Here is a 15,314-nt window from a genome sequence, read left to right as displayed (position 1 = left end):
AACGACCCTTAAAAAGTACATTCTGTATTTTTTGTTGCACTATGCAGTCGTTGTGGGCTTATAGTGACACCTAGTGGTGTGGATGAACATTACGCAGAAACGTTAAATATAAAACTTTCAAAATTACAAAGTTTCTTGACAGTAAAACAAGAAAGAAAAAAATGACAGTGATATATATTTTTTATCTGCTTTTTTGAAAGCTGCTATAGTATCCATGTAGCTATACTAAATTTTAGAGTGATAAAATAAATAAAAAGCAGATTTTTTTATCTGTTACACAATTACACATATGCTACATTAAGTGCTAATTTCTTTTTAGAGTAAAACTGGAAAAAAATATTTTATTTTATTTTAAAAAAATTACTAAGGTATGAAATTAACCTTCTTAAAGTGTGTGAATGCTCTGAATAAAATCCAACGAAAAAGTATAACAAATTTCTGATTTAGCAGTGCGGCCATAAACCATTAAGTATCTCAGTAATAAACCTGATACTGTAGCTGGTATGTGGACGTATGCGATACAGCTGAACATTGTGTGCATAATTTCTCAATCTTCTCAGTAACTGTACTGGGAGACACAGATGTTTGACCCTCAGATGCAGCTGAAACCGTATCTAGCCTCACAAGTATCCCTCTGGACTACCAGGAACTACAGCTAGTATTAATAGCCCTCCAGCACTTTCTGAAGAACCGTATTGGAAAACACCCCCCCAATACATGCAATCAGTCTGCATTGAATCAATCAATAGCATGTTTTAATGAAGTGCTATAAAAAAATCGATCTAAGACTGGAGTTCTCCTTTCTCATTCAGCTGATTAATGCATTTATAACAGGCAAGGTGGTTGGAAATGTTCTTTTAGACTGTTTATTTATATTAATGACAAATTGTGTAAAGATCTGCAAGGTTTCTTCTAAAGTTGTGGTCACATTAGCAAAATTCAAATTTCACAAAGTCCACATCTATTGCCAATAGCGTAGGGATCTATGAAAACAATGTGTTGTCGACATGTCGAGAAGACACCGTTTTCTGTGCTGAGAAAGCAAATCCGCTGCATGGGCTTCAATTGATCCGGTAAAACCAATGCAATTGTCGTCTGTATCACAGTGTATATAAGTGCTGAGGAAGCCTCCAGAGCTTAAATTCAGATATGGTAATTGCCGTTTTGTTTCCGTGTTAACATGCGCTGTTAACGATAGACCAATCACAACAGACTGGGCCATCTGACCAATCAGAGTAGAGTAGGCTCTCAGAAAGGAGGGGTTTAAAGAGACCAAATCCTTGAACAAACTCTTCAGGCTCTTTGAGAAATGAGGTGATGTGCAATGTATATCATGAGAAAAGTATAGTGATTTTGACCTTAGATGAATGTAAACCTGTTGTAGGAGACCTCCAAAACAAAACGAGGAAAATTAGAATGACATACAGTAGTGGAGCCCTCTTAGAAATCAAGGTTAAGATTCATGTGGATTCTAGTGAAACATCACACTATCTGTGGGCACTCTGATATATTAGAACTGACATTTGTCTCATTCATTGTATAATGCCATTTGGCATCTCCACAGGTCGAAAAAAAGAAAACAAACAATAAAGGTTACAAAGAACTCCGAGTTTATTTCTTCTCCAATGAAGACTAATCAGAGGAAAGCAGGAAAGGGTTTATCAGACATGTACATCCAGTGTAAATACAAATGTTTGATAAACAAACATCCAGTCACATTCAGCACATCAGATTTACTCAAGTCTCTGAGTAGTTAAGTCTCCAATTTAGGGTGGTTGTTTCTCTGCAAAGTCTATTTAACCCAGTTGCTGGGTGGCCGTACCAACGTAAATGCCATTATAACAACTGTGTGCTATACAACCAACTAAATGGATTCTTGACTGAAACGTAAAACAACTTGAACAGAGTAATACACTGAGTGAAATAATACAAAAACACCCTTTCATGCTTTAGCCAATGACTTCCAGGGAACAATATTCCATTTTTAAAGCTGGATGAAGAATGTGGTAGAATGCAAAATAAAAGAATAAAAGGTTTCAACAAGGCATTTAAAAACTATGATTTTCCAGATCCTTCAACATTCACTACAGGCAACCATGGCTAATTTTCATGCCCCCATTGCTCCAGGGATCAAACTAGCCTATTGTGGAACACAATGTCTGTAAACGAAACTGTTCTTGGGCAGAAACAGAGCGCAAACAACAATACATATTTGGCAAATGACAATCATTGGTTGTAAATTTTTCCCCTTCAAAAATCAATAATGGAAATCGATTTTTAGAACAATGTTAAAAGGTGAAATTAATAAAACCAAGGTGCACTATTCATGTTTTCACAAATACATACTTCTGCACAGACAATATTATCATCATATTTATTCTAACTTAATTGTCTACCACTATATAAGTGGCCATATATTTATTAAGCCCAAAAGTGCCATATAAAAATCTATGGTAAACAAACAGCATCCAGGGAGTCCAGAGTCTAACTCCAACAGGCATATACTGACTCAAAATGATTTGAAGAAAGAAAATTTCAAGTGGCAAATGGTTTGAAAATAAAAATAAAATAGAAAAATAAGGCAGAATAAGGCAGGTGAGAAACAAGGCTTGAAGGGATAAAACAAAATAATAAGAGACTACTCTACTCTAAAGTGCAATTTAGCACAACACATTTTGAAATGCGTAAACATCAAAAGAGCAACCAAAAAAAAAGAAAGAAGAAAAGAGTGTTGGGGACAAATAAACCAGAAAATCATGACATACTTTAAGACCCTCTTCTCTTAAGAAAGAAACAACCTGCTTTTAATCCAAAACAAGCTGTAAAAATCTGCATAGTCAAAAGTTACAAACAGAAATGCTATAAATGAGTAAAACAAATAGAAATGTTATGAATGAGTAAAACAAAGTAGTAGTTTTTTATGCATCAAGTTAATTTGGAGTTCCCTATGGACACTTTTAGAAGAATCATAACATATGACATAGATAGAGAAATTAGCCTGTGGTTGCTTCAATAATCTTATCTTTTTTGGGGAACAATATTATTAAATGAAGACATTTAACTAACCATATTCAAAAGGCCTTAAATACTTCCATAATCTCAGGGCTCAATGACGAGGAAAGAGAATTAATATATTAATATTACCAGCTAATTCCTGCTTAGTTTGAACAGTCTTTTATTTGTGCACATTCATTTAGTAAGACTGGTGATATTTTTGTGCTTTAAGTAAAAACAACCAAAAAAAAACACCCTGATACAGACCAGTATGAGGAGAGTTCAGCCAAGGAGTATTTTAATATTTAATCAAAATCATGTTGTTTCAAACCTGTATGGCATTTTATGTGGAACACAATTTTTTCCCCTCCATAAAATGAAAATCAACGGGGTCCAGAGTTGTTTTGGACCTCATTGACTTTAACTGTATGAAAGAAAAAAGAAAAGAAATCTTCAAAATATCTTTGTGCATCCCACAGGAGCAAATCATATGAGTTTGAAACAACATGAGATTGAGTAAATGTTGACAGAATTTTCCTATTTGGGTGAAAGGAGCAGCTTGGGCATTCTGCCTAAATATCTCCTTCTGTGTTAATATGTGAACTATTCCTTTAAAATGAGGTCGTTTTTTTGTCATAAGTTAATACAAGTATCACAAATAATGAGAAAGTTGTCACGTCCCAAGGAACGGTGTGGTCGGCAGTTGGGAGCTGCTTTGCGCGTATGGATTTCAATTGACGGTTAAGTCTTTTCCTTTTCCCCCTAAATCACATCTAAAAGCTCTCAGCAACACTAAGTGCTGTTTCTTTGTGCAAGGCCAGCGGTGATGCAATTAAGTGAAAATGGCGGTAAGCTCAGAGACGGTTATATGGGCTGACTACACACGGATCACACAGAGCCCTCCGAGAGACACAAAGGAGTACCAGCTCCTGTTCTGAAGTGGCATTTCGCTGTTGTAGGACACAGGACAAACAAGTAAAAAGCACAACCAACCCCTAACCTTATAAAATAAGACCCATCCTGACAAACACTTGTGTAAGATTATAGTACATAATTTGAGAGAACTTTGTATAAAACACCCCTTCCTAATACTCATGTCATTTAAAAGAGAATATGAAATTATTATTTTTTTTTTTGCAGTTTCTCCTCCTCAAATCCATCTTTTTGGGTTGGAGATTGGGCGGACAACTTCCGGAAGCCATTTTCTCCATATAGCGGTTAGGATAGTGCTACATTAAGGTTAGGGCTGCCTTATGGACTACCTTACGTCATATGTTGATCCAGCTATGTCTCTGGGCTTGTGACTGTGGTAGCTGCTGTGGAATTTATGATCTTCATGTACTGAGTGTTGATGGCATCGAAGGCCTCGTCCCGATGAATCATGGCACCAAACACTAGAGGCTGCGGAAGAAATATAAAAAGTTAGTGTGCTTTTCAAACTAGTGATTTTGGTCAATTTGACATCACAGAAAGTTTGCATGGACTTCAGTATGAATCACAGCTGGTATGAAAGCGATCCGGTGTAGAAGCAATTCTATTGGCTGCAAAAATATGTAATGGACACTCAGTTTGGTGCCTAATTAGAAATCTAGTAAAATGCAGCTTTTAGATGGTCACATATTATATAATATAAGTTAACCAATGCTATAAATACAGTAAGCATTTCACATTCAGTTATTTCAGTAAGTGTGCAAGCTAAACAATTAGCCTACTAGCTTTTCCTTTTTTGGCACCTTCTTTGTTACCTAGCTACAGTGGTAAACAGCTGCCTCTGGTGCTCACTGTGGTGCCATGGTTTGGAGTCAGAGAATACAATGAGCAAAGAAACCTAGCAGGGTGAGAGGGTGGAATTGAACTGTGTAAACAACCTTGAAACATTTCACCTTAATATCCTACTATTATAAAGAAGAAGTAAAAAATTATAAATTAGAACTAATAATACTGAAAAGGAAAAGTTGCACAGGTAGCTTTACAATTTTATTTATTTATGTTTAATTAAACCTCTGTGCAACGATACTCATTACAATATTTAGCCTACATATGCACAGTAGTATATACATGTGTTTTAATATGTAAACAATACATGTATATTATTTATAGAATGTATATATACACACACACACAAAAAATGCCATTCACAACTGTTTTCAACTAAAAAAAGGGTTAGACTTAACCCTTAGACTTGGAAGTCCTTCAAAGCGCATCCATTCATTATAAAAGTGCTCGACAGGGCTCTGGCGGGTTAATAAAGGTCTTCTGAAGTGAAGCGATGAGTTTGTGTAAGAAAAAATCCATATTTAAAACTTTATCGACTAAAATAACTAGCTTCCGGCAGACGGCCGTAAGCATGTCGATTTGCGCCAAAAAAGGAACCTTTCACTTCACTTCAGAAGGCCTATATTAACAGAGGACTTAAATCATGGATGGATGCACTTTGATGGACTTCCAAAAAAATATACCCATTGACTCCCATTATAAAGCTTGGAAGAGCCAGGACATTTTTCAATATGACTCCGATTGTATCTGATTGAAAGAAGAAAGTAATAAACACCTAGGATGGCTTCAGAGTGAGTTAATCATGGGCTGATTTTCATTTTTGGGTGAACTATCCCTTTAATGAAAGTTTTATGACAGACCTAATAAAAAGTGTAGATTCGATATTACATTGAGATCTCATGTTGCATTTCTTAATGTAGATAAAGGAATAGACAAGAACAAGCTAAGAACATTTTATGAATTAGTTTATATAGCAAGAATATGATGTCCCATCTCCCCAAATACAAAAATGTTTTTCAATGTAATCTATTACATCTACATATATATATTCAATTGGCACTTGTTTTTATTTACACAGACTATTTAATGTTGCATGAAGATTTCATACAATCACCAATACATTGGCTAATAATCGTTATTGGCCGATAAAAACAATTCTTTTCATCAGCCGATTGTTTAAAAACAGCCGATGATCAGGGCCGATTATATCCTGTCAATCAAAAGGGGGTGGAAAACAGTCAGACTGCAACTCATACTGTGTGTAAAGAAAATGTTTTGTTGAATTTAGGGCAAGTTAACGTGACAATAACACATTTACAGCAAAAAAAAAAAAAAAAAAGCAGCGACATAGAAGCAGGCTCTATTTGACCCTATGAATCACCTGTAGTTCAAGCCGGGGTTGCCATGTCTGTCGTTTTTGTGTAGGGCCGTTTTTCCCTACACAAAACATGCATGCATGCATATATATATATTTATATAGAACGCACCTCCCATCCAATAATTGCAAAGAGCTTTGTGTTTTGTTACTTCTAATAAGAAAAAGTCTCAGCTTTCAAATTCTATCCATTTTCAAAAGTTAGTGTAGTCACGAAATTCAAACAATAAATGGTGTTTTGATGCTCTTAAATGTGACGTTACAGAGGGCTGTAGCGTCTCCGATCAAGCGGCAGCTTAAATACAAGTTATAGTAGGAAAAAACATGCATGAAGGTATGTTGAAAGATACAGTACATCTTACTGAAATGAATCATGTTTAATGTAATTGATCAATCGGTTTCAACCACGGAGATACGTAAATAAAACAGCTTGTGAACAATGTTGCTTAACCTTGCATTTATCTCAGGAAAGTTATTCGATATTCATTAGTTAGCAATAAGAATCACTAGAGAAGAGCTTATTTACTGTTAATTATATATGTATGCTCCAATAAATTTGTCATGAAGACAAGAGTTTATGAAAACTACCAACATTTCAGTTTTTTATTTGAGTATTTATTATATCTGAAAATAAATAGCAGTTGAAAATAATAGTTTGAGCTCTTTTGTTAATTTTAACCTCTGATATAATAGTAATGTACCATATGAGAGGGTTCTCAGTATAGTTTGCAGCATTATTTGGGAGAGATTGTTTCCGCTTAAGAAAATCAAAGTATCGGTATCAGCAGATATCATTCCAAATAATCGGCTATTGGTGCATCTCATGTATATACATATACACATATACATATACATATACATATATTGGCTGCTGGCCACTTACCTTTAGAGTGGATGGCGTTGTAATCGAGATCCCCATCCCAGATCCAGGCAATACTGACAACACCTTGTACTGTTAACATGTGTAGAGAATCCAGTTAGAACAAAGCACTTGAGAAAAATTTGTTAATCATTCACAAAACATTTGGCAGACCTTCTGAAAATCTGTGATGTCGTGGAGCTTGATGACTTTATTTTTTTTCGAGGAGGTTGCCCGGGAACTGGAACTCTCGAAACACAGATAACTAAAAACACAAAACACAGTTTTATCATGAAGGACTGCCGTGGGCCTAACAATTCTCTCATACAACTCTTGTGCCTTATATAAATATGACATTTAAACATGTACAACTTTGTTGTAGATAATGCAATTGGTAAATGTTGCCATTTAATGGAAAAATACTGCTGTGCTGCATGCATACTTCTCTGTGACGTAGAGGACACCATTGCGGATGTAGTCAGTTGGCATTTTCCTGTCCCTGTTGATCAAGCAACATCGCCATCCATTCTCACACACTGTGAATCAAATCAAACATTATTTTACAATTAAAGACACAACCAGTACATATGAAGTGTTCAAAGGCTACCGCAGTTTTCCCTCCCACCTGGCAGGGGGCGCTCATTTTCAGACAAGTTAAAGACTTCATGAAACGGGCCTCTCTTGGTGTTGTAAGCCCGTCCGCTTTCCTCCTCACGACCAATCCCGCATGACATCCCAGCCGATTGAGCGCCACGTGCTACCGTAGGCTGGATCTGCTACGGGGAACAAGCAAAATGATTGATTAAGGAGCAGCATGTGTAAATAAAACTCCAGAACAGCAAGGTTCCTGTGTGCCAATGAAGGATCACTGCTATCTTTTAACTCCTCACCAGATAAAAGAACAGAATTGATCCTAGATAAGCACTTGAGGGCCCCAAAAACAGCACCCATGTGGGGGAAGCTTGTCAATTGTCATAAAACCAGTGAATGCCATTGAGCCAAGCAGCAGAGTTGACCTATAGCACAGTGAATGATGGGTCAGTGGCTCAGCTGCATGTGGACTCCTGGTGATAGACTCGGTTCTCTGGGTTGGATGCCAAACAGTAGCGAGGGATGCCTGGAGGAGGGTGCTGCTGAGGACTAGTGCAAAGCTCAAAGCCGGAGTTAAACAGCCACTTATTGGTATTACCACTCACCAACATACTACCATATTACCAAGGGTATTCAGTTATTAACAGAATGTGTTAGAGTTTGGGACTGAGCAAGACAGATGTCATCTGATAAATGTTCATGGGCATTTCTTCAACTACGGGCACTTTTAAGTCGTAGGAGTTGATTTATATTAAAATTAGCAGAAGAGCTATTTGTTATATATATACACAATAAAATTAATTAATAAATATTCTATTCACAATACAATTTGTACATTTTCAATGCCATCATGAGCTAGTTTTGATACTTTCTAATTGTCTTATGACTAAATTTTATTGTTTAGGTTATACAAATCAATAATAATAAAACTGATAAAAATAAAACATTGAATTGTCTTATTATAGATGTATATAATAAAGATATACACATGCACTCTTATTTTATACCATTCATTTTTTAATGATGATGATTTTGATGATGATGATACTAATAATAAAGAATCTTCATTTAAAACATACATAACTAATAATAACAATACATATTATTGTTACAGTAACAGGTTTTTCACTTTGTTTATACTATCAGTTTCATTATTTATGAGGTTTATTATTTAAAGAAATTAAATCTAAATATATCTAAAAATAGAATAAAACTATGATAATATAAACAGTAAAATAAACCAAATAAAATTAACATCTATTGTGTGAAAACTATTTATGGCAATTTTCAATGTTTTTCTCATGTGAATCATGCATGTCTACTTTTGACAAATTATATAAAATCACATTTTGAGTGAGAAAAGTGTATGCTAAGGGATTTTTTTCTCTCTACAGGACAAGTGGCCACAGTTGAAGAAACCTAATATTTGCAGAAAACTACTTCTTCGTGCATAGAGAGTACGTCTGCAAATACAACATATCCGCAAAAGAAATGTTGAATAATTGACAACTGACTACTGTAAATGTAGCCACTTCAAGGCCACTGCTCAAACATGATAAAAACTTGGATCCTATAGCCATACAATCTCATAATATACGCATTTTCAAATAACAACCATTTTGAAAGTAAATGTATGCATATACAATTCAATTTATCTGATCATCACTTTACCTCTCCCTTTTCTGTAAACTAGCTTTGAAAAGTAAACACTACAAAGTGGCGACACCAGAAGAGCCAAGCTTTTCAGAATTTCTAGCCACTTACACAAGGCATTTATGTAATCATATGAAAAAAATTTTTTTACTTTAAGTCAGGCATAAATAGAAAAGGATGAGTTTCCTTCTAATTCTCAACAAATGTCTCCATAACATGTAACTTGTTTCTAAAATATGTAAAAGCTTGACTTCTCTAATGTGGTCACTGCTTCAAAATACTATTAAGCAAATTATTCTACACTAAACTATAGTATAGAGCAGCAGAGAACCTCTCAGATAAACCCCGCATGTCACACACACTCACACAGTATTTCTACACTATCACCTTGTCTGATGACGATAGATCAAAAACACCAACTTTTACAATCTTGTTCATATACGGTTTGTGTAAATTAGTAAGATACATTCTTAAATTGACAGTTTTTGATCCAATTGTCGACAGACATTGTCAGTGTCATACTGCATATTCCTGACACACACACACACACACACACACACACACACACACACACACACACACACACATAAAACACACACATACGCAGGACCAGCCATTGGTGGCAAACACAGGCACTGTTTTCAAACCAAAGGCCACACTAGATCCCTACCTTTTCGAACCCAGACAGCTGAGAGAGGAAAAATAACAGAATAAACATGTGACAGACCATCACACAAACCAAAATCCTGCCATTTATTAATGAAAAAGAGGAATTTCATATCCTCCATTGGCTGAATTCATGTTTAACCATCTTGTAGACACCGTTTTGATCTGTCCTCCATTTTGTGTTTATTTATCTGTTTTAGTTTTTTTTTTTTTTTTTCATTTTAAATTGTATTTAACTGATTTTAAGATATTATTAGCACCAAGACCTGGCTAAGATGGAGATTGTAATGTAATGACTAGGCCTATATTATAATGAATGTACTGTATGTTCTTTTTGACAGCTTGGCCAGGTCAATCTTGTATAATATAATATAATATATTAGTATATTTTAAGACCATCAAGAGTTGTATTTTGGTTAAATAAAGGCTACTAACTAAAAGGAGGAAACTTTGACTCATTTTCAGTCATTACTGACAAGTTCCTCCTCATAAAGAGACAAAAGGGAATCAGGATTAATATTTCACAAGCTTTTTGAAACCGGAACAATGAGGTTGCACACGCGAACAGTTCACTCACCCGTCTGCTCAGTGTGGCATTGTTACGCTCCTTGAGCTGCGGATCTGTGGGTAAGTTGGCCCATACAATGTAGGGTGTGTCGTACTTGTCCCTTAGTTTTGGGCAGCTTTTGAAGATGAAGTCAATGATGAAGAATTTGATGCCAGCATAGAACCCTGAAATAACCACAAATAAATGAAAATTAGAGACTTGAGACAAAAAAACACATTAAAATTATTGTTGCATGTCAAACTGAATTTCTTACCAATCATAAAGCCTAAGAGTTTATATGGCAGCAAACAGGAAGTGATGAACGCCATCCACAAACCAACATACAGTTTCTGTGTGATCTCAGGCTGCACCCACATGAACAGACTGCAATGCAATTATATACAGTATATAATATTATGCATATATATATTATATACAGTAATTATACACCGTACATAATATTATGCATATATATATATATATATATATATATATATATATATATATATATATATATATATATATATGTGTGTCTGAATATACATTTATACAATAAAACATAATTAAACAGGACAGTACTACCAAACAAAATCAGTATCATTGTACTATTAATTTTATCTCAACTTTATGCTCTCACAATAGTACTTTAAAAAAATAAAAAAAATAAAACCAAAATATATTTTTATAAATATATCACAATCATAAAATATTTTATTTATTTATTTGGAATGTGAATAAAATAAAAGTACTGTTAATACACAAGTTAAAAAATTTTGTTGATATTGAACTTTAATAATCAGCTTAAAAAATATATAAAAGCAGAACCAAATGGCATCTGAACCATTACACAGTATATACTGTTATACCGGCCATTCCTACAATTCAATATCTAACATACTCACTTTTTGATCTTTTCCAATACGTCTGACATCTTTCCAAATAGATTCTGTGAAAAGACGTCACTTGTGCGTCAACAGCTTTATGTGTGAAGCAAAATGAAAGGTGTTGGCATTACACCACCACAGCTAGAACAAAGTCCCAAATCACTTACCTGTGCTTTCTGTGCAACATCCAACACTAACTGGAACTTCTCTGAGACTGTAAGATCTTCTTTTGGAGGCTCCTAATAAAAAGAAGAGCACAAATGAAGCATTAAGGCTTTTAATCAAGCATATATATTTAACAACTTGCTGATGTTAATAAATTAAAATGAGGCTAATATTTACCATCGGTTCAGACACCTCAGGCACAATGCTCCACTGTATCCTCCAACCCCTGAAAAGATACATGCAGAACTGCTTTAGTATGCAAAAATAAATAAATAAATAATTTATCATAAAAATTTAAAAATTGAGACCATATTTAAAATATAGGATTTAAATGTAACTTTTTTTCCCCAAATGTAATAATTTTTTTTCTATGCTAAATAATAGGTTAGTTAAAAGGATATTTGTGAATTATATCATATATTGGGTTTGTGGATTATTTGTGAATTGAACCAGTGATAGATTATGTCGGACGTACTTTGCAATGAGGTAATTCAAGGACAACCGCAGAATGGCTAAAAATAGAAACATGGGGATAACCCAGCCATGCCAGGCAGCATTCATATAGATCTGTGGAAAAGATGAGAGGGAAGAAGACATTAAAATGAAGGATGGCACGTCAGGCGCGTTTCTGGCAGTGTTGAAATCATGTCAGCCACCATACAGAAACACGTGATGGCACTATTTATCTACATTTGAGCATTTTAAGATTAGCCAACTTTTATCACACTGACCTAATAAACATTAGACCATGTAACCGATTAGTTTAACCTGAGGCAGGGCTTTTCCTAATCTGGTGATGTGCAGACGACAATGAGCTTTATTTGTTTTAATTATGGTAGTAAAACAGACACTTTGGACTGGGAGGCTACATAAACATGATAAATAGTGATGAATCGTGTTTGAGGGGTTTGTGTGGGTGGTGGGCTGTGCTCACAATAAAGGCGATGGCTGACGTGTAGACAGAGTGCCAGCTGGATAAGGCAGAAAGGTTCCTCATGAAGTTAGTTACAGGCTTAGCACCCCGTTCTGAAAACACACACAACACACAGACCAGAACACAGTCAGTTTCATGCCCGTGACACAGCAGAGGTGATGGGAATAAAAATGGGGCTGCAATCCATTAAAATATTTAGTGTTATGGCTTAGAGGGTTTTTTATTTGGGCTGCAGTATGAAAACACTTACTGAGTCGTCTCATATTTTCAGTTAATCTGCAAAGAGGAGAAGAGAAAATTAATTATTTAATGAGATCCATTGGGAGGGTGAAATTATAAAGCCAGAAATAGCATGAAAATTGAGACTGCATATAAAGACATCCAGTTGAATGTCCTATCCAGCACATCATGTTGTAATTTAAGATATAGAAAATATACAATAAAACAAAGTATAAAAACACAGAAAAATCGAGCAAAAAAAAGCCTGATTCCAAAATGGGTTTTTAATCACCCCTAGCAGTCAATCACATCCAGGCCATTCCTATTATGCAGTCAGTACATTTTCATGTTTTTGTGTATATTTGAATTCATCTGAATATATTGTATAGAATATGAAACTTAAGATTGAAGAGTTTTAAAGAGGGAACTCATGTCAGATTTCTTTTCATAAAATTACAATCAACTGAACAAAGCTGAACTATAAATAATGAAATTCTCAAATTTACTTTGGTTTAAGTGGATATTGCCATTTTTCCAAGACAAAAACTGGCAATTTATGAAATAATATTCCAGGTGTTTGTTTGTTTATTTCCTTATGCCCTTAAGTCTTTTGCAATTTAAAAAAAAAAGTTCATGGAAAAACAGCAGAAAAAATATTATATAAATATTAGGGGCTGGGCAACGATTAATTGCATCCAAAATAAAATATTCATATTTATATAATATAAAGCATGTATAAATATATATACACAGTATATACATGCAAATATTTCTTAAATATATACATGCATATGTGTGCATTTATATATACAAAATAATCTATCTATATGGAAAAAGTACTATTATATTAAATGTATAATTTAACACTTCTAAATACCAGGGTTCAAAAGGTATTGCGTAACAGGAATGACCCATGGCTTGAGCAGTTCTCTTTTCAACCGCCCTTCAAAACCTGTAAATTATTAATCGAAACAAACTAAACGAGGCTTTATTTGGGCTGGTCACCTTTTAGCACTTAGTGGTTCCTCAGTCTCTACTGTATTCTCCTCAGGCTGAAAGCGGAAGTCTTCGATATAAACACCAAAGCGCTCATAGAGCCATTTCCACAGCCGGGATCTTAAGGTCTCCTTCTGTTTGTCCCCTATCAGTTCAAAAACAGCACAACACTTCAATGCAGCATTACAGACATTTAACTGATTCACATTATAAACATCTAAAACATAAAAATGGCTGGAATATTCTCAGAATTCAATTGAGCATTATCACAAATGAGAATCACAAAAAATCAAAAAGAGACAAACGGCTCATAGAAAGTGACAATTCTAGTGCAGAGATACATTCAGGAATAACGCATGGAGTGAAAATGAGGAGGAAGCCTTGTTTGGCCTTTTTAGGGCCATTTCAAGGGATGTTTAATTATAGGTGAAATGAAAAAAAAAAACTCCTCTTCTACATGAATTGCAGTTGACAAAATAATAAAACGGTGAACTGTGATATAACAAAATATCTCAAGCATGAAAGACAAAATAAATAAAAAATCCGTTATCAATCAGTTGAAGCGATGGATAAACTATAATCGTGTTCCTCAAATCAACTTCAAAATAAGGGCACTGGTTCTCAATCACTAATAAAGTGTTGTTTAGCGCACAGAACAAAATTGCCACACACAATTTCAGGCAGGACAGGTGCTTGTCCAATTTCATTTATTCTTCTCGTTTTAATGTTGATGAATCCGGATTATTCTTAATGAGGGACTGTGTGCCCGCAGCTAGTAACTACACAACGCACATCCAAACCATCTCCATATGAGAACACAAATAGCAAAAGTAAAGCCAAATGTGTCGCTCAAAACCACATAAAACACAAATACATTTTATTTAGGACTAGACTGCATGTAACCATGTTTTGGACCAATAATTATGCATTCACCAATAAAAGCTGATTTTTTTTTAGCAAAACACATCCCAGATTACGATGTAATGCATATCTTTTTTTTTTATTAAGAAATAAGACTTGCTTAAGGCCCGAAAATAATCCACATTTCTCCTTTCGAAGGATACTCATTTGGCCGTGAGCGTGGTAAGATGTTAAAAAGACTTTGCATTCAGGTGCTCAAGTCACTCGCACATGTGATGTTATGTGTGAACTGTCCGAGCCGAAACAGAAATTGGGCTGCACAAGGACGGTGTGCCGAGACGTCCGTGGACCCTCCAGATGACGAAAATGACATCGAAGTATACTTGGGCTTTAGTTTTACATTTTCTAATAATAATAATGCATAAACAAGACCAAAGGCAGAAATAAGTCTAAGTTTGAACCACTATTCAACATATTTGACAGAAACTACCTAATAGCCTCAGTTCTAAAGGAAAAGTACTCAGAGAATAAAAGTGTTTTGAAAAATAAAATTAAGAACCAGCCATAAATTAGAGCCCTTAGAGTCAAAACAGCAACAGGCCAAAGAGATTATGATGATGATGTATTGCTATTAGAGATATCAATTTCCATTTGAATGCATAAGTAGGTGGGTCTCAAGATCTCTATAGATTTATAAGAACAAACTAAGCTTTACCTGTTCCATTGACTGAAGTGACTTGTGGCTTTGGAGGTTGAGGTGGAGGTGGTGAATCTTCTAGTCTGGACCAAGCACA

At 34.9% G+C, this 15,314-nt stretch overlaps 1 protein-coding gene across 6 annotated transcripts in view; it reads right to left on the bottom strand.

Annotated features, from left to right (window-relative positions):
- Nucleotides 1–1,593: 1,593 nt before the first annotated feature.
- gramd4b (GRAM domain containing 4b) overlaps nt 1,594–15,314 on the bottom strand; it is a 36,206-nt gene continuing 22,485 nt past the window's right edge. For 2 of the 6 annotated variants that reach the window (XM_077210818.1, XM_077210822.1), the window contains exons 5-20: nt 15,236–15,300; nt 13,669–13,804; nt 12,695–12,720; nt 12,445–12,536; nt 11,986–12,077; nt 11,688–11,736; nt 11,513–11,584; nt 11,364–11,407; nt 10,736–10,845; nt 10,492–10,646; nt 9,919–9,936; nt 7,630–7,780; nt 7,447–7,540; nt 7,179–7,269; nt 7,029–7,097; nt 1,594–4,395 (exon numbers count right to left, since the gene is read on the bottom strand). In XM_077210818.1, coding sequence (XP_077066933.1) covers nt 4,279–4,395; nt 7,029–7,097; nt 7,179–7,269; nt 7,447–7,540; nt 7,630–7,780; nt 9,919–9,936; nt 10,492–10,646; nt 10,736–10,845; nt 11,364–11,407; nt 11,513–11,584; nt 11,688–11,736; nt 11,986–12,077; nt 12,445–12,536; nt 12,695–12,720; nt 13,669–13,804; nt 15,236–15,300 — 1,381 coding nt within the window. In that variant the 3' untranslated portion in view covers nt 1,594–4,278. The remainder of the gene's footprint in view (nt 4,396–7,028; nt 7,098–7,178; nt 7,270–7,446; nt 7,541–7,629; nt 7,781–9,918; nt 9,937–10,491; nt 10,647–10,735; nt 10,846–11,363; nt 11,408–11,512; nt 11,585–11,687; nt 11,737–11,985; nt 12,078–12,444; nt 12,537–12,694; nt 12,721–13,668; nt 13,805–15,235; nt 15,301–15,314) is intronic. The other 4 variants (XM_077210820.1, XM_077210823.1, XM_077210819.1 and 1 more) reach the window with 3 other exon arrangements.

Source organism: Siphateles boraxobius, unplaced genomic scaffold (assembly GCF_051911475.1).
Source record: "Siphateles boraxobius isolate OS27281-9 unplaced genomic scaffold, OSU_SipBor_1 65, whole genome shotgun sequence".
NCBI classification, from domain to species: Eukaryota; Metazoa; Chordata; class Actinopteri; order Cypriniformes; family Leuciscidae; genus Siphateles; species Siphateles boraxobius.
This window is presented reverse-complemented; position numbering and strand designations above follow the sequence as displayed.